The sequence below is a fragment of the Pogoniulus pusillus genome, chromosome 10, assembly GCF_015220805.1.
Source record: "Pogoniulus pusillus isolate bPogPus1 chromosome 10, bPogPus1.pri, whole genome shotgun sequence".
In the NCBI taxonomy this organism is placed as follows: Eukaryota; Metazoa; Chordata; class Aves; order Piciformes; family Lybiidae; genus Pogoniulus; species Pogoniulus pusillus.
Genome location: NC_087273.1, coordinates 33,845,754 through 33,864,454, shown reverse-complemented (window position 1 = coordinate 33,864,454; position 18,701 = coordinate 33,845,754). Strand labels below are relative to the sequence as shown.

General features: G+C 43.0%; 1 protein-coding gene across 11 annotated transcripts in view; it reads right to left on the bottom strand.

Moving 5' to 3' along the window:
* Positions 1-18,701, bottom strand: part of PTPRM (protein tyrosine phosphatase receptor type M) — a 598,091-nt gene that overhangs the window by 214,669 nt on the left and 364,721 nt on the right. For all 11 annotated transcript variants that reach the window (XM_064150185.1, XM_064150178.1, XM_064150183.1 and 8 more), the window contains one exon: positions 6,996-7,128. In XM_064150185.1, the coding sequence (XP_064006255.1) occupies positions 6,996-7,128 (133 nt within the window). The remainder of the gene's footprint in view (positions 1-6,995; positions 7,129-18,701) is intronic.

Below are 18,701 nucleotides of genomic sequence, written 5' to 3'. Positions count from 1 at the left end.
ACCAGTTCCTAACATCCAATCTAAGTCTGCTATTCTCTAGTTTGAAGCCATTGCCTCTCATCCTATCACTGCAGGCCTCTGAAAACAGTCTCTCTCCATCCTTCTTATAGGCTCCTTCAGATACTGGCAGGCTGCTATTAAGTCTCTCTGGAGCCTCCTCCTCTCCAGGCTGAACATCCACAGCTCCCTTAGCCTGCCACTGTAGCAGAGGTGCTCCAACCCTCTGATTTGTGGCCCTCCTCTGGACCTGCTCCACTAGGTCCATGGGAACATGTTGAGGGCTCCAGACCCTAAGGTTTAGTGCTCACAAAAAAGAGAAGTGTTTTAAAAACACACATTCTGCTTTGAAATGTAATGGAGAGGAAAAAACAGGCTGAGTATTTCCAGGGATGAGGCATCTACCGCCCCTCCAGGCAACCTGTGCCAGTGTCTCACCACCCTCAGCACAAAAACATATCTTCCTTCTATCCTATCTCCCTCTTGTAGTTTAAAAAACATCATCCCTTGTCCTGCCACAACAGACCCTGATAAAAACATCTTTCCCCTATGCCCCTTTAGGTACTGAAAAGGACACACGAAGGTCTCTCTGGAGCCTTCTCCAGGCTGAAAATCCCCAACTCTCTCAGCCTGTCTTCATAGGAGAGGTGCTCCAGCCCTAAAGTAAGTTTATTTAAGACTGTTTGAGAATATATTTTGGGTCAGCCTGCCCTCATTGCAGAGAGGTTCCATTCTGTGACCTTTTTTTGTGACCCTCACCTCCTCATCCCTCAGCTACGAGCTCACCACAAGCAGGACTTCAACTTTTCAACAGGGGCAAATTCCATCCTAAATGAATTCTATTATTGACTGCAATTAAAAAGAGGCTGGAGACGTTAAAACATCTCTAAGCAGAATGTCAAGCAGCATTCACATGTTGCTAAGATAAAAGACTGAAGGGAGCCATGTAGGCATCTCTAATTTTTGCAGCACATGCATCCAGCCCTTTGACTACAGAGGCAACATGTAAACAGCCCTTGCAAAGGACTATAACTAACGTTAACTTGCCTCCAGCTACATGCTCCAGGCACCCCTTTGAACACCAGGCTTTCATCAAATTTTCTCTCTTATCTTCTTTGTGTGAAGGTGCAGTTGGAAAGATTTCCCACATTTTATTCCTTTATATTTTTTTTTTCCTGATGCAAACAGCATTGTTCAAACACAAGAGGCTGGATACTGAATCTTTAATCATGGGGCACATCTGCCAAAATGTGCACCTGTTAAAGCTGACTTTCAAAAGCTACCAAAGAATGGAGATGGGGGAAAGCTGCAAGACAGTTCTGTGCTGCTTTCACCAGCACGTATCCTATTGCCTTCAGCAAGGTGAACAGGATCAGGTCCCACCAAACCCCTTGTCTCTATTAGCATGGAGTTATTTTCTGGTTCAGTTATCATTTAATGCCCCCCCCCCCGCCCTTCTTTTCAGAATTACTCATTCTCCCACTTTCATTTAGAACCTGATGACACTGCCAACCCTTTTTCTTGCCATATGTTGCCATAACAGAGATTTAATATAATTAGTACAAATATGCTCATGCTTCTAAAAGATGTATAATAATTCGAGGAACAACAATAAATACAATTTATCAGTGAAGCACTGCTGGGTCTTATAGGCAGAATGATGCCAAATATATTAGAGAGATAAATTATTCCTTCTAAAAAAAAAAAAAAAACCAACAACAAACCAACCCCAAAAAGAAAGCTAAAAATCCAGGAGCTTTAATTTGTACAAATGCTTCATTGGAAAAAAAATGCCTTAATGCCCCACTAAAAATCTGCATAAATGTCCCATTAGAAATTTTATATAGGATGAGAAAAATTAGAAGTCTCCAGCTTCAGTTGATTTTTTTTGTGTTGTTAGAGTTGTGGGGTTTGTTTCATATGAAAAGCCCTTGAAAAAAATGAGCACTGTGAGTTTTGACTCTCACAAATATACTGCAAGAAAGAAAATGGATAAAAAGAAGAAATTTAAAACCGACAGAAACAGAAAGTTTTAAACTTGCAAGTCCTCGGGCCACATGAAAAGCCAACATTTATAATTGAAAGGATTTAGCATTTCTTCTCTTTTTTTTCTTTCTTTTTTTTTTTCCTAAGAAATATGGACAAGTTCCACTTTCCTTCCTACATAATGCATCAAACTTCCTCCCACTCCACATATGAAAAGTCTTTTTCCCTTAGTGACCCAAAGATTTTGTCCAACCTTGGCCACATTTTATTCTGTGCATGGGTCTTGAGTCACTTCCCACTAGAGAGGTTATTTAAAAACTCTTTCTGTGTGCAGTGAGAACATGAAGTGATTTTATACCCTTCAGAACTGAAGGCATAAATAAATATGTTAGATATCACTTGTATAGCATAAGGGCCCACTATGAAATATATTAATATCAACACAGCTATGAGATTGTTCCACTAGAAGGGAAAGTTCCTGGACTTGTGTCGTTTCCACAGTGACAAAGCTTTATGACTGAAGAGCCTGGACTTGCTTCCAGGGAATGGGATCAATGCATTCCCAGCCCAGCAAAAGCCTTCCTCATCCACTGTCAAGAGCCAGAGACTCAGAGTTAAAAAGATGCCACAATTACATCATCTCTCTTTTGTAGCTGGTCTAGAGAGAAAAACAAAGTTCAGGGAGAGCACTGGGAGGAGACCAGAATATCTTCATCCCTATTATCTCCATTTCTGTCCTGACTACTTGAAATTGTTGACAAAGGTTTCTGACTGAACAGCCTGGACTTGCTTCCCAGCCCAACAAAAGCCTTCCTCATCCACTGTCAAAAACCAGAGACTTAGAGTTAAAAAGATGCCACAGTAACATTTGTTAGAAACTACTGGAAGGCTCAAGCACAGAGAGGTGAAAACAGAAACTAAAGAGAAACTGAAAATAAGGGAAATAACCTATTTTTTTAATTTAAGGGAGAAATACAATGACCAGAAAAACTCCATCCTACAGCTGAAGCAGAAGCCAATGTCATTAAATTTTAATAACCTCTTCCTTACTGTGCTCTCATTGTAGCAACAAGATGGTAGCCCTGAATGAAACAGCTGCCCCAAAGACATATATTCCTTTAACCTTGGATCAATAAACTTCTGCATATTTTGTAAGCTTGGCTGAAACTGAATATAAAAGAAAAACAAAACTTAAAAAAATTAAAAAGAAGAAGAAAAAAAAACACAACAAAGCAGTAAGGTCCTGATCTTTCCAAGTCTTGATTTAATTGCTGTTACTTTTCTAAAGGTTGTGGGAACAGTTCTCTCACCTTCACTTCTCTACTTTAAGCTGACCAAAATGTGAACCTGCTTGCTGCATTTTGTATTTATTTTTTATAAAGCCCTTTGCAGGTATATCAAAGACTGGCAAAGATCAAGCACCTTGCCTGAGATTTAGTATTCAGAATCAGATTAAAAATCCATGGTGGAGCAATACCGTGGACACGCATTTACTGGTTTCCACTGATGTGATGTTAACTCTCACGCGAGAGGTTCAGAGCATGGCTGAGGAAAACAAAGTCTACTGACAGTATTCTGACTTGACAGAGAAGAGTGATCTCATTGATATGACCCTGTTGGTATTAGGAATGGTTTGCAGGTTTCTAGTCTACATGATGTGACATTTTTATCCAGGGATGTGGTTGAAGGGATAAAGAAAAGAGAACAGATAAAGAACAAGCAAGAGGGGATGAAACCAAAAAAGTGCTACCACTCTTCTCCTGACTCTGGTGACAAGCACCCAAATCTGGTTTAAAAACGTTTAGTGTCCTACCCACCTACCCTTCCTACCTACACTAGAGACTCCATACCATGCATTGAATAGTTGGACCACCTAATCATTCTGTGACCCAGTTTACAGCTACTTGAAAGGACCACTATACAGTGAAATTAGTAGTGATATCTAATGGCCATTGGCTTTTCTCTGTACTGCTTTGATAGTCACCAATCTGCTCTGCTTTGAATGTTGGTCTTGTCTACTTGGCAACTGAATTAAAAGTTCAAGAAGCTGATTGTGAAAATCTTTGGTACCTGGCAAGGAAAAAAATGGCTGCTGGGTGGAATGAGGTGACTAATAAAGGTATATGTTGGGCAAAGTCATGATTACCATGTACAGTAAAACCACTTCCCAGATTTCTCGTCAATGAAAAGAAATGGTTTAAGTTAATTAAGAATTGTGAAGCCTCAGAGACAGAGTAAATGTAATGCACTTGTCAGATCTGGAGATCAAATCAACAAGGACTTATTTCCATGAAAGAATGAATAACAGACACTACAATGCTTGGGATATGCCTTGGGATAGCGGAGTGTAAATGAGACATTGCTGCAGCCACCTCCAACCAAAACAATTGTCAGAGCATGTAGACACAGGGTGGTGCAACCCAACCTTGTAGCCCAAGGTCTGCATGTGATAGTGATTGAGAGGGAAGTTGTTGTCAAAGGAAAGGTGACAGTGAGTCACAAGGTGCTATTTTACTTTTCCTTCAGATCTTTACTCCAGTAAAACTCTTGATAAAGTAAATTAAATTAGATGATTAAGTGCCGCAGTCAGACGACATGCCAGCTGGAGAAGACTGCTTCACAAAGTAGCACCTAAAGTATCATAAAACTGCAAAAATCCTGTGGTTAGACTGAGCTTGCAGAATGATTTATACATTTTTCTTCGAATGCATAATGTATACACAGTAACTGAACCAAGGTGAAACCATGGGGGCTCTCTGCAGCACAGTGAATTAATGCACCAATAACAATCTATTGAATAATCGGTTCATCTTTTGCTTAAGTCATGAGTGTAATTGTATTCAGGACCTTCTAGGCTACAGCATCTGCTTTAGAGGTCTGGGACACAATCTACCTCCCTCCTGAAACCCTCATTAAAGCCTAGTCACATCCTGTTACACAGATGAACCATTCAGGCTTCTTAGTATTCACTTCAACTCATTCCACGGTTTGTTTTGTTCAAGGCTGCCGCATCATTCTGGGGTGTGCTGAAGTTACACAGATCATTCCTCCTGTGCTACACAATGAAATCATTTGTATTTGGTAACAGAGGTCCTGGATTTGTACTTTCAATACTTTCACCTCTGTCATATGCAAAATTATTCCAGATGCTAAAGGAGCTCACATAATGCACTTTTCTCTTAACAACAGAATTACCCTGAATAATAATTACTGTGCTGTAGTAGAGAGAAAGGATCAAGTATCCTTCTGCATTAACATGCAAACACTTAGGATTGCCTTTAACAATTAGATTATCAAAGAGCTTTTCCCTAGAGGAAGAACCAAGAGCAGGTGTAACATCCATTCAGCCAGAGACCCTGACACCTTATTTACTTTGAAACTATCTGGATCACTTTGCAATGCTCTCCTTTCGAGACTAAGAATGTCTCTTCTCCCTTGGGTGAATATATTCTACCTTGGGTGCAAATGTTTAAGAACAGGCTCAGAATGGGAAGAGAGAGAGTGATGAAGACCTGTCAGGGATTGTGTGAAGAAGGATTGGCTAGACAGCACCAGAAACCCTTCCTCCCTGCATGCCAAATGCTGTGCCTGGCCCCAGGGAAGAGTTTGGGAGTTCAGCTGTTAAAATTGAAGGCATGAATGACGCAAGAAATCACAAGTGGGAAGAGAAAAGGCGGTGCAAAGTCAGAACAGACTACACTGTGCTTTATTGAGATTTGGTTACTGGACCAATTTTATTGTCCCAGTCACACTTACCCTGGGGCCTAAGTCTCAATCTCTTCCATAAATCAGCTTTTTAACTGCTTTACCTACCTCTCACCATGACCTTACCCTCAACCCTGGCCACAGCTCACCTTTCTCTGCACAGAGCCCTTCTAACTCACGACCCTGTTTCTGTCTTCAAGGAGAGTGAGAAACAGCTACTTCTGTTGGTTGCCCTGAGGCACTGCTAGGCAGCTGCCTCCTGAGATGTGCACCTATGCTCTTCAAAGCCTGCAAGAGTTTCAGGCATGTCAGAGCCTTGGACTGTCTCAGATCTGCCAAATTAGTTAACATACAATTAAATTACCCAGTGTTGGCATGAGCAAAAGCAGGCCAAGATTGCTCCCCCCCCGGAAGATAAGGGGACAAGACAGGATGAATGGCAAGGAGGTGAGTGGTTATGGGGCAATAAGGAGATCATGGCAGAGGAGGAAGGAGAATTCATGACCAGTCCTTCTGCATAGCTCTCACAAAATCCCATCCCCGCGTTGACATTTGCAAATCTGACATCACTCAGGACACCTTGAACCTTAATTCTAATGAATTTCTCCTGATCACACAGGCATTCTTTTCCTTACCAATGCCACCTCCCTAGCTACCAGGGAATTTATCCTTTATTGTTTTTCCTTTCACAGTGCTTAGAAAGGAACCAGGTTTAAAAGCTTTACACTTACAAGGTTGTAACAGTTTTCAAATGATAGTCAAAGCAAAACAAACTCTGTGTGTGCGTTGAACTAGCATCTGGAAACAGTCAACATCATCATCACATTTCCATTTGTTTTCAGGGAATGAAGTTTATGCAGAAGAATACAGATCCTATTCTTAACACAAATTACTTTAGCTCTAATTCCTGTCTGACTGAGGATTTCTTTCACATTCAAAGAGGAAACTACATCTAGCTTTCAGCTGATCTGCTGAATAAAGTGGAGACTCACTCTCAGGATAGAGATACTCTTCTATTATTAGAGCCCATCATGCAGTACTAATGCATAAAGTGCTAGAACCATTAACCTCAAGTTATTTTCCTTCTATAACAAAGACTAATTCATAGAATATATTGTGGGATGAAACAGACACTGTGGAAAAAACTAACAAATCAGTGGGAGTTGAAGGAAGCAGTACTTCCCAAACCCCGTGGCATAAGGCATGAAGGTAGCTGGATACTTTTCCCAATATCAAATTGGGAACTGCTGGAGGAGATGCTGTGACATGAGTATGCACATAGAGAACATCTATGTTTTATTGCTCACCTTTTCTTCATTACCAGCACGACCCCCAGAAATATTATGACGAAGAGCAAGATGCCTGCAATGACTCCAGCGATTTTAACAGTGTGGTCCGTCTGCTTCTCAGGCTCTGGGTCTGGTTTTCGGGTGGCAGCCCCTATGGAAACAGTGAAAGGAGAAGACAGACAAAATAAGGATGTTGTTCTTTCCATGTTTATACACTTAACCTACCAAAGTCATTAGATTTATCCTGGTCTGATAGATACCAATGCTTAGAACTTTAAGGCAAAAAACCTGCTTTCATTCATGCTGTGATAGGGAGAGAGATGCGAAGCGGCTGCCCAGAGCACAAGTGGACAAGTTCACCAGCAGCCAGCAATGTGCCCTTGTGGCCAGGAAGGCCAATGCCATCCTGGAATGCAGAAAAAAGAGTGGGACCAGCAGGTCGAGGGAGGCCCTTCTCCAGCTCTATTCTGCCTTAGTGAGGCCCAATCTGGAGTGCTGCATCCAGTTCCGAGTTCTCCAATTCAAGAGAGACAGGGAACTACTGGAGAGAGTCAAATGGAGGGCTGCAAGGATAATGGAAGAGACAGAAGCAGCTCTCAGAGAAAAAAAGGATGAGAGACCTGGGACTGTTTAACCTGTGGAAGAGAAGGCTGAGAGATCTCCTCAGTGCTGATCAGTATCTAAATGGCGCATGTCAAGAGGATGGGATCAGACTCTTTTCACTGGTATCCAGTGATAGGTCAAAGGACAAAGAGCACAAACTGAAACCCAGGAGCTTCCATTTGAACATGAGGAAAAATTTTGCTGTGAGGGTGCTAGAGCCCTGGAGGAGGGCCCAGAAGGACTGTGGAGTCACAGAATCATAGAATAGAATCACAGAATCATAGAATCAGTCAGGGTTGGAAGGGATCACAAGGATCATCTAGTTACAACTTCCCTGCCATGCCCAGGGACACCCTGCCATACATCAGGCTGCCCACAGCCCCATCCAGCCTGGCCTTAAACACCTTCAGGGACAGGGCCCCAACTGCCTCCCAGGGCAACTCATTCCAGGCTCTTACCACTCTCATGCTGAGCAACTTCCTCCTTATGTCCAGCCTGAACCTACCCATCTCCAGCTTTGCTCCATTCCCCCTTGTCCTGTCATTCCCTGATTTCCTGAAAAGTCCTTTCCCAGCTTTTTTATAGGCCTTCTTCAGATACTGGAAGGCCACAAGAAGGTCACCTGGGAGCCTCCTCTTCTGCAGACTGCACAGCCCCAACTCCTTGAGTTTGTCCTCACAGCAAAGGTGCTTCAGCCCAGTGATGCTTCTCTGGACATGCTCCAGCACATCCACATCCTTGGACATTATGAGCCTGGGCAACCTGCTTTAGCAGGGGGGTTGGACTAGATGATGTCCTTAGGTCCCTTCCAACCCCCACCATGCTGGGATTCTGTGATGCTGTTCTCCATGTTGTACTGTGATGCTTGGCACGAACACAGCACAGGTAGGATACCGCTGGCAGCCCTGACCCTTTCAGCAGACCTTTGTCAGAGATTCACACATTTCTATTATCTGTGCTGGCTCCTTCCTCTTTCTGCCATTTAGAAACTTGCTTAACACCACCATAACTAACCTAAGCCTTTATCCAAATTTGATTTGCTGGAACATTCTCCTCAATTATTTTTCATAAATGAAGCTGTAATTCTGTAACATATTAGCTTAAACACCTGGAAAAGTGAGATAAGCTCATTTACCATGCATTTTACTCACAATTGTTTTTTTACACAATAGACTTTTTTTATCTCTCTCTTTTTTTTTTTTTGCCTTTGGAAATCTGAATCTAGGTCACATCTGGTAGGCAAAAAGACTCCTTCTAAGCAATTTATTCACAAAGTGGGAAGCAGCTGATGATCACACCACTGGCACCCACATTTAATATCTGTTTAAATGAGATAACCAGTGCCTTACAGCAGCTACTGTCTTAGCTCTTCCAGCTTCTCCATTAGGAAAACTAAAAAGAACATCGTTTGTACTGTTTACTGTATAATGTGATGGAATGTCAAACCCATGTCTGAGGAAATAGCCATTTCCCCCTCTAAATGAGTGCAGGATGAAAAATGTTAAGGAAGCAAAATTCAATACACTAAACTGATTTGATTTTTTTTTAAATGGACCTTCTTTTTTTGTTTAATTTTCAATCAAAACATGACAGCATTCACCCTTTGAGGCACTGAGCCGTAAGGTAGGCACAGGGATTTATGCATCACTTTCTTGCTGTAGCTTTTGGGGGAAGGAAGAGTAAAGCCTAAGTGAAGTGTAATATATTAAGACCACTTCCTTATCTTGCTGTCTGTTTCATGGAGGATTTTGAAAGCCTCAATTATATTTTACTTGTTTCTTCACCTTTTATTTTTGGGGGGGAAGGAATAAAGCAAATCGGTTATCAATTTATAGAATCACAGAATCACAGAATCAGTCAGGGTTGGAAGGGACCATAAGGATCATCTAGTTCCAACCCCCTGCCATGGGCAGAATACCCTACCCTAGATCAGACTACCCAGAGACACATCCAGCCTGGCCACAAACACCTCCAAGGATGGGGCCTCAACCACCTCCCTGGGCAGCCCATTCCAATGCCAATCACTCTCTCTGACAACAACTTCCTCCTAACATCCAGCCTAGACCTCCCCCAGCACAACTTGAGACTGTGTCCCCTTGTTCTGTTGCAGGTTGCCTGGCAGAAGACACCAACCTCAACCTGGCTACAACCTCCCTTCAGGTAGTTGTAGACAGCAATGAGGTCACCCCTGCCTTTTTCTTTGCCCAGTCCCAGCAGCATAGTAGCTCAACAGCAAGACAAACATAATGCCAATAAACAATTCTAAATTAGTAAAACTCTTAGTATGACTGAAAGTACCAGAATCTGGCTCTGTATTTTCTTCAATGCAGATGCATAAAATGCTGGTATGAGCAGTTCTATTTATATTTTCCTTCTGTCACACAGAAATACTTTGGACTGCATTATATATAAAATATTGTATTCTATAGTTTCTAATATGCAATTATCTCTAGATATGTAGCTAGCCTATATGATCAACTCTGTATTGCTGCAATCTTCAAAGTGGTTGAAAGTGCTGCAGATGTTTATCACAGAGTCATAGAATGGTCCAGGCTGGAAGAGACCTCCAGAGTCCATCTAGTCCAACCTCCCTCCCCAAGTAAGCAGGAGACATCCTCAACTAGACCAGAAGACATCTAGAAGACATCCAGAGTATCTTCATGCCAAAGTAGTTATTGAGTTGAAGTTGGCAAAGAGGAAGCAGTGAATCAAGCACCATGCCAAAAGTAAGACATGATGAGGACTTCACAGTCCTCTTATAAATCTAAAACCCAATAAAGGAAGACTGCAAAGCTGTCTGTTATTAGATGTAATTTCTAAGACTGGTTCCTTCCGAGGTCTATTCTTCATAGAATCATAGATTCATTTTGGTTGGAAGAGACCTTTGAGATCAACAAGCCCAACTGTTAACCCAGCAGTGACAAGTCCACCACTAAACCATGTCCCTCAGCTCCACATTTACACACCATGGATAGGGAATCTACCACTGCACTAGTCTTAACAACTTCTTTTGGGGAAGAAATTTTTCCTCATGTCCAATCTAAACCTCCCTTGTTGCAATTGGAGGCAATTTCCTTTTGTTCCCTCACTTGTTACCTGGGAAAAGAGACCAATCCCCCACCCAGCTCCTACCTTCTTTCAGGGAGTTGTAGTGAGTGAGGTCTCCCCTGAGCACCCTTTTACCAGACTAAACAACCCCAATTCCCCCAGCTGAACCTCAGAAGGATTGTGCTGCAGAACCTTCACCAGCTTTTCTGCCATTCTATGGACCTGCTCTAGCACCTCAAGGTACTTCTTGAAATGAGAGTCCCAAAATCAAATCCAACATTTGAGGTGTGCCCTCACCAGCGCTTCCATGTACTTAACAGACACACTGTGCAGCAGGTAATATTAAACCTTCAAGTGCATCATCTACAATAAAAGCTGGCAGTTTACTTCTCTCTGTTTTCTGTCTGAGAAGCAGATTTTGATCCAGAGGAGTGTCTCTCACCTCGTAATTACTTCTTAACTGACTTTTAACCTCTGGCCACGCAGGCAATTGCACTTGCAGCGTGGAGGGAAGGGTGAGCTGTGTGCAAGGGGACTGAAGCGGTTCAGGCCAGTAGTTGCAAAATCCATTTTTCCACTTGATAAACTGCAATGTCAATTGCTGCTTTTAGTTGTGTTTGTACATTTTCAAGAGGGATTTGGGAAACTACCATTGCAAGTCTTACAAAAAATGATGTTGTGGTTTCTCTTTTACTCTGGTGTACTGACACTGCTTCTCTCTAGTATCAAATGATAAGATGAAAGGAAATGGCCTCAAGTTGCATCAGGAGAGGTTTGGATTGGATATTAGGGAAAAATTTCTTTACTTAAGAGTGTGGTTAGGCATTGGATCAGGGTGCCCAGGGAGGTGGTATAGTCACTGTCCCTCTAGGTGCTCAAGAAACATGCAGACATGGCACTTAGGGACATGGTGTAATGACCATGGTGGTCTGAGGTCAATAGTTGGACTCCATGACCATAGAGGTCTTTTCCAACTGGAACAATTCAATGCCACACTACAACTGGTGACTGAAACACAATCTTTTCTTGTTTAGTTGTGTCATGATACAAGAGTGATGGTGATTTATTCTATTTATTATCATAGAATCAAGCAGGTTGGAAGAGACCTCCAAGATCATCCAGGCCAACCTAGCACCCAGTCCTATCCAATCAACCAGACCATGGCACTAAGTGTCTCAGCCAGGCTTTTCTTCAACACCTCCAGGGACAGCGACTCCACCACCTCCCTGGGCAGCCCATTCCAATGCCAATCACTCTCTCTGACAACAACTTCCTCCAGCCTAGACCTCCCCTGGCACATCTTGAGATTGTGTCCTCTTGTTCTGTTGCTGGTTGCCTGGCAGAAGAGACCAACTCCCACCTGGCTGCAGCCTCCCTTCAGGTAGTTGTGGACAGCAATGAGGTCCCCCCTGAGCCTCCTCTTCTGCAGGCTGCACACCCCCAGCTCCCTCAGCCTCTCCTCACAGGGCTGTGCTCCAAGTCCCTCACCAGCTTTGTTGCCCTTCTCTGGACACATTCCAATATCTCAACATTGCTCTTGAATTGAGAAGCCCAGAACTGGACACAGCACTCAAGGTGTGGCCTGTCCAGTGCTGAGTACAGGGGAAGAATAAGCTCCCTTGTCCTACTGGCCATGTTCTTTGTTGTTTTAACAAAGTTTAACACATATTATTGTTGTTTTAACCAGTTTGTCTGATACAGTAGTTTTTAATTTCCTGGAGCTTTGAAAAAAGTAGAACAAGGCTAGTGGAGTCCTCATCTCCAGTTAAAAATCTGGGTTTTAGTGACAGACCACACACTGTTGCCAACAGCTGAACTAACCCCACTGAGTTTTCCTCACAGCCCTGGACCTGGTCACTTATTTGGGGGTTATTTGCTCATTTTACCTTTAAGCTTTTGTTTCTATCCTTGTACACTCAAACCTGACTTTAAACCTTTCACAATAACCCCATTTCTGTCTTCCTGCTGAGACTGTCTGGGCTGGTGGACTAAGAAGAATCAAGACCAAACTGACGTGCCTGTTGTGGCGTACCACTAGAAAGGCAGCAGGTCAGCAAAGAGCAGTGAGTGCAGGACAGCTCAGGGGAACTGCTTTGAGAATGAAAGGACAAGTAAACTGTTTCCTGCCAGTTTAAAAAGGTGCTGACTTTGGAAAGCCCTTGCCTGATGAGAACAAAGCAGAGTGCTTCCTGCCAGGAGTTAAGAAACAGAGCTACACTTATAGATAACCCCCAAGGTGCCACAAACCCCTGCACAGTATTTCCACAGGCTTCCTGCATTGAATAAAGTATAAGGTAGTAACATCATTTGGTTCCAAACCCTTAGCTATTTACCTTTCTAATGATCCTCAGTGATTCCAGTTTCCCTTTTACTTATTTACTGCCCATCCTTTGCTGCTTTCACATTTAAAACGTGAAAAACTTGATTTTTCTTCCCTTAGAAGAAATGGCATTCAGCTAGCCTGATTTATGGCTTTCCCTCATGGCTCCCATTTTGTTTAGTACCTTGTAAGATCCAGTGATGATATTTTGAAGTAGTACCCATGAAACACCTGAAGATTTAATTCCACTTTGGTTTTTTTTTTTTTACTCTCAGAACTTATTCCATCAACTTTTTCTGGATAATGGAATCTTCTTTTATAAATTTCAGGATTCCTCAGCCACTTCTTACCATTTTACCACCTCTTCAGACTGAGAATTATATTTTAGTTGCTAATATTTAGTCTTTGCTGCACTATGAATTCTTAAATCACTTCAGGCAGTGAAATTTCTATTTCTGTACCATAGGTTAGAAGAGCAGGCAAAAGAAAAAAAAAAGTCTTCTCTCCCTTGAGAATTTCCAGTTCTTATTAGAGATATCCAGGCATGGTATTAAGATCATAGTGACTGTGACAGTTCCTTGGGTGGGAAATTTCCCTTTCCTTTCTCACTCAGAAAGCTCAAGCTCTGTGTTATTGATCAACCTCCTAACTTCAGAAAAAAACATTCTCCTGCAGGCAAGTTGTGGATAGAAAAGCTTGAGCACATCTGTTCCTCACTAAAATGGAAGCTAAGACTAGTTGTGCCAGGGGAGGTACAGGCTGGATGCTGGGAGGAAGTTCTTCCCAGAGAGAGTGATTGGCATTAGAATGGACTGCCCAGGGAGGTGGTGGAGTTGCCACCCCTGGAGGTGTTGAAGAGAACTCTGGCTGAGGCACTTAGTGCCATGGTCTAGTTAATTGGACAGGGCTGGCTGATAGGTTGTACTGGATGAGCGTGGAGGTCTCTTCCAATCTGCTGGGGAAAGAAGTCAAATCTCTGACCTGAACTGGTTCTGCTCTAGCTCAAACCTCTTCAAGAAGATGATGATTTTGTCACAAAGGAGCAGATGCCCCATTTCTCAGGGCTTGCAGTTTGTTTTCCTGTACCTCCTTATTTCAAATAGCACAATCTCCAGAAAAATCCTGTCTGAGGAGCCTAGATTAAGTTCCCATTAAGAAATAGATTGTGGCTAGTCCCAAAGATGCATGTCAGACTGGGAACTTGATTGGTTTGACCTGGATGATTCTATGATTCCATGATTCTAGTTGCTCAGTGAACGAGCCAAGTAAAATGCTCTTTTGGTTGGAAGACACCTGGTTGATTCTGTGATTCCATGATTCTAGTTGCTCAGTGAATAAGCCAAGTAAAATGCTCTTTTGGTTGGAAGACACCTGGTTGATTCTGTGATTCCATGATTCTAGTTGCTCAGTGAACAAGCCAAGTAAAATGCTCTTTTGGTTGGAAAAGACCTTTAAGATCAAGAAGTACAATTATTCAACCCAGCACTGCCAGGTCACCACTAAATCATCTTCAGTGAAGAATTTTCTTCTAATATCCAACTCAAACCTCCACTGGTGCAACTTGAGGCTGTTTCCTTTTGCAATATTGCATGGTTTTTTTGGAAGAAGAGACCAATCCCCACCTCCCTACAACCTGCTTTCAGAGTTGTAGAGAGCAAGAACATCTCTCCTCAGCTTCCTTTTCTTCAGGCTAAACAACCTCAGTTCCCTCAGCTGCTCCTTGCAAGACTTTTCCAGACCTTTCATCATCCTCATTGCCCTTCCCTGATTTGACAGACCATTGATAGATGACAATAGGGGTGTTTCTGGGAAGGAAGTAACATAAAGGTTCATAAAGATAAAGGTAGGAAGTGCAGAAGTACTAAAAAGAAAGGGCTGGAATAAAATGGAGTATGACATAATAAGAAACTGCACAAAGATCTCTGTGTTACTGGTATGAAAAAAGGTGTTCCACAAAGGTAGATCCTTCTTGTAATTGTCAAATAATGGAACTACAGAATGGTAGAGGTTGGAAAGGACCTCTGGAGATTACCTAGTCCAGTCCCTTTCCTCAAATAGGTTCATTTAGAGCAGGTTGCACTGGGTCTTGTCCATGCAGCTTTTGAAAGTCTCCAGAGATGGAGACTCCACAACCTCATCAACAAATGAGGAACAGGAGTTCCAGTCCTACATCTCAGACTGCAGAATACACCTGAATGCAGCAGTGGTGCAGAATGTCCAGTTTGCTGTAGAAGCTTCCTCAGCACTTCTAACCCACATCTGCTCCAAGACTTCAGAAACCTGTACCCTCATTGGAAATTCTGCACCAGCATTTTTGTCGTTATGAAAAAAGGAGCCAGTCCAAGATGATTCTTATTTGAGTTTTGAGTTCATTCCAGATGCCAGGATTTGTGACTGCCTTGGAGAAGACCCAAAGCACATACACACTTGTAGAAGAAATGAATTACCACCTTGGCTAGCCTGTTTATACTCTAAGTGACTGGCATTCACTCCTCATCTGCTAGCCAGCGTGTATTCTGCTAACAAACTCTTTCTGTTATTACTCCTGGTAGAACTCCAGCTACAGGAAAAAAGTTCTCCCTCCTCTTTCTCATTGTTAGCTTTCACGTCAGAATTCCCAGTTCTCCTTCGAGGCTGCGCTGCTTTTTCGTCCATATGGCAGAAGTTAGGAGGTGGTGGTGTTGGGCAGGGTATAATTTGTGACAGAAGGTGGTTTTGATCAGTGGTTTTTTTCACTTTTCCCTCTCTACTCCATGCCTTGAATATATTAGTTTAGTAAATCCCTCAGAGTAAGGGCTGCTTTAGTTCTCCTTTCAAAGCATTTTCTTTTGCATTCTGTCCTTGGCTTCTTTTGGAATCACTCATGTATAAACTGCTTTTAGCATGGGGCAGGGATTATGTTTTCTTTCTGTTTTGTTGAGTGCAGGAGCCATTTAAGTGTTGAAATTGATGTATCCTGGTTTTATCCTATTTTTTTTTCCTCCTATGACATGCTGGCACTCACTAAGCACTGGTTTTTAATGTCTGAAAGAAACAATCATATAGAAAAGACCTGGAAAGACCTCTAAGATCACTGAGTGCAACTGTCAACCTAAGACCACTATGGTCATTGAACCAGTGCCACGTCCACACAGTTCTGGAAGAAGTCCATGGATGGCGACTCCACCACATCCCTGGGCAGCCTGTTCCAATGCCTGATCCCTCTTTTAGTAAAGAAATTGTTCCTAATTATAACCTAAATCTCCCCTGGCATCATTTCAGGCCATTTCCTCTTGCTCCACCACCTGATACTAGAGAAAAAAGACTGACTCACACCTCACTACGATCTCCTTTCAGGTAGTTGTAGAGAGCAATGAGGTCTCCCCTCAGCCTCTCTTCATCCAGGCTAAACAAGGTCAGTTGCCTGAATCGCTCCTCATACAACTTGTCCTCTAGGTAAGTCACCAGCTTTGTTGCCCTTCCCTGGACACTCCCCACCTAGAATCACAGAATCATAGAATGATAGAATCAAGCAGGTTGGAAGAGACCTCCAAGATCATCCAGTGCAATGTATCACCCAGCCCTATCCAGTCAACTAGACCATAGCACTAAATGCCTCATCCAGGATTTTCTTCAACACCTACTCAATGTTCTTGTAGTGAAAGGAACAAAATTGAACCCAACACTCAAGGTGTGACCCCACCAGTGCTGCGTATGGGGGCACAACCACTTCCCTACCACTGCTGGCTACAATGTTCTTGATGAAGGCCAGGATGTTGCTTGCCTTCTTCACCACCTGAGCACACTGCTGGCTCAAACAGCACTTAGCAGGAGAGCATCTTCCTTGTAATTCATGCTCATTGGTATAATATACACTGCTGTCTACAGATCTCCCTGGCCTAAAAAAATGCCTTCTGTACTTCCCGTAACACAACCACGCTGATTCGGTACCTTGCTGCTTTGGTGGTTTTGAAAAGCTGAGGGATAAAAAAAAAACACAAATAAAACAACAAAAAAAAAAAAAAATCTTTGTGAAGAAATCATTGTGAAGAAAAAGAGACCAACAAAATAAGGATCCTCAGTACAACATTCATTATGAATTATTAATGTTGTTTGTGATATGCTTTATGAGAATGTAAATATAGGCGACAGAACAACTGCATGAAAAGAAATGCAAAGAACTCCTTCACTGATGAATATGACTCATTTAACTGACTACCAAACCAACTACCTCTCTCATGGGTGGGATGATTCATGTTGGCACATGTGAGCAAAGAAGCTTTTTCCTGTTAAACATCTGTGTTTGGGGTTGTTGAGGATGATAACATCCACGCCTAAAACAAATCAAGTTCCCAGTCTGACATGCATCTTTGGGGCTAGCCACAATCTAATTCTTAATGGGAACTTAATCCAGGCTCCTCAGACAGGATTTTTCTGGAGATTGTGCTATTTGAAATAAGGAGGTATAGGAAAACAAACTGCAAGCCCTGAGAAATGGGGCATCTGCTCCTTTGTGACAAAATCATCATCTTCTTGAAGAGGTTTGAGCTAGAGCAGAACCAGCCACTCTGTCCCCAGCCTGCAGTGCTGCTTGGGGTTGTTGTGGCCAAAGTGCAGAACCCTGCACTTGGCCTTGTTCAATCTCATCCCACTGGCCTCTGCCCACCCATCCAGCCTGTTTAGGTCCCTCTGCAGGGCTCTCCTACCTTCCAACAGATCCACACCTGCCCCTAGCTTGGTGTCATCTGCAAACTTATGGATGCTGGACTCAATCCCCTCGTCCAGATAATCAATAAAGATATTGAACAGGACTGGGCCCAGCACTGATTCTTGGGGCACACCACTAGTGACAGCTGCCAACTGGATGTGGCACCATTCACCACCACTCTCTGGGCCCAGCCCTCCAACCAGTTCTTGATCCATATCAGAGTGAATCTATCCAAGCCATGAGCTGCCAGCTTTGCTGGGAGCTTCTTGTGGCAGACAGTGTCAAAAGCTTTGCTGAAGTCCAGGTAGACTTCATCCACAGCCTGCCCCACATTCACCAGGTGGGTAACCTGATCATAAAAGGAGACCAATTGTCAAGTTCAGGGTGGGTTTGCACAGGCAGTGGCTGCTTCTAGCAGTGAGAGCACTGATAAGGAGTTACTGTCAAGGGCTGGGCTGCAGACCATGTGCAGACCAAAGGCACTGGCACATCTTGTGCCCCACCCTGGGCAGCAGGTGGTCAGAGGTGGCACCTGTGGGGAGGAGTGGACAGGACAGGTGACCATCAATTGATCAACAATGGATCCCACGGATGTCATCTTCAGGATCAAGCTGAAAGATGACCCAGGTCAAGTCTCTTCTTCAATAGCTGGTGTCCCAGGAGGACTCTGTCCCTTCCGCTTTCAATCCTGATGTGTGTGTTCCTGAATCCAATTCCAGGATCTAAGGTCATGGACCTGATTCATGCTGCTGAATCCAGTTTAGGATTTCCCCACTGCCTGCCCCCAGCATCAATGGTGACATCATTACCATCAGTATTTGGTTTGGATATTGGTTTGTATGTCTTTGTCTCTGTTTCATTGGATTATTCTCTCTACCCCAGATGGTTTAGTTTCTTTCCCAATCCATCAGTCTCCTTACTCCCTTTATCTTCCCTTTGGGAAGGCAGAGGGCTTCATAGAGAGCCTCTGACACTCCTCTGGTGGCCAGCCCAGACCTAACTCCTGACAACTTTTCTACTAAGTCTTCTTTTCCCCTCTTCTCTTATTGAAGGAAATTTATATCAG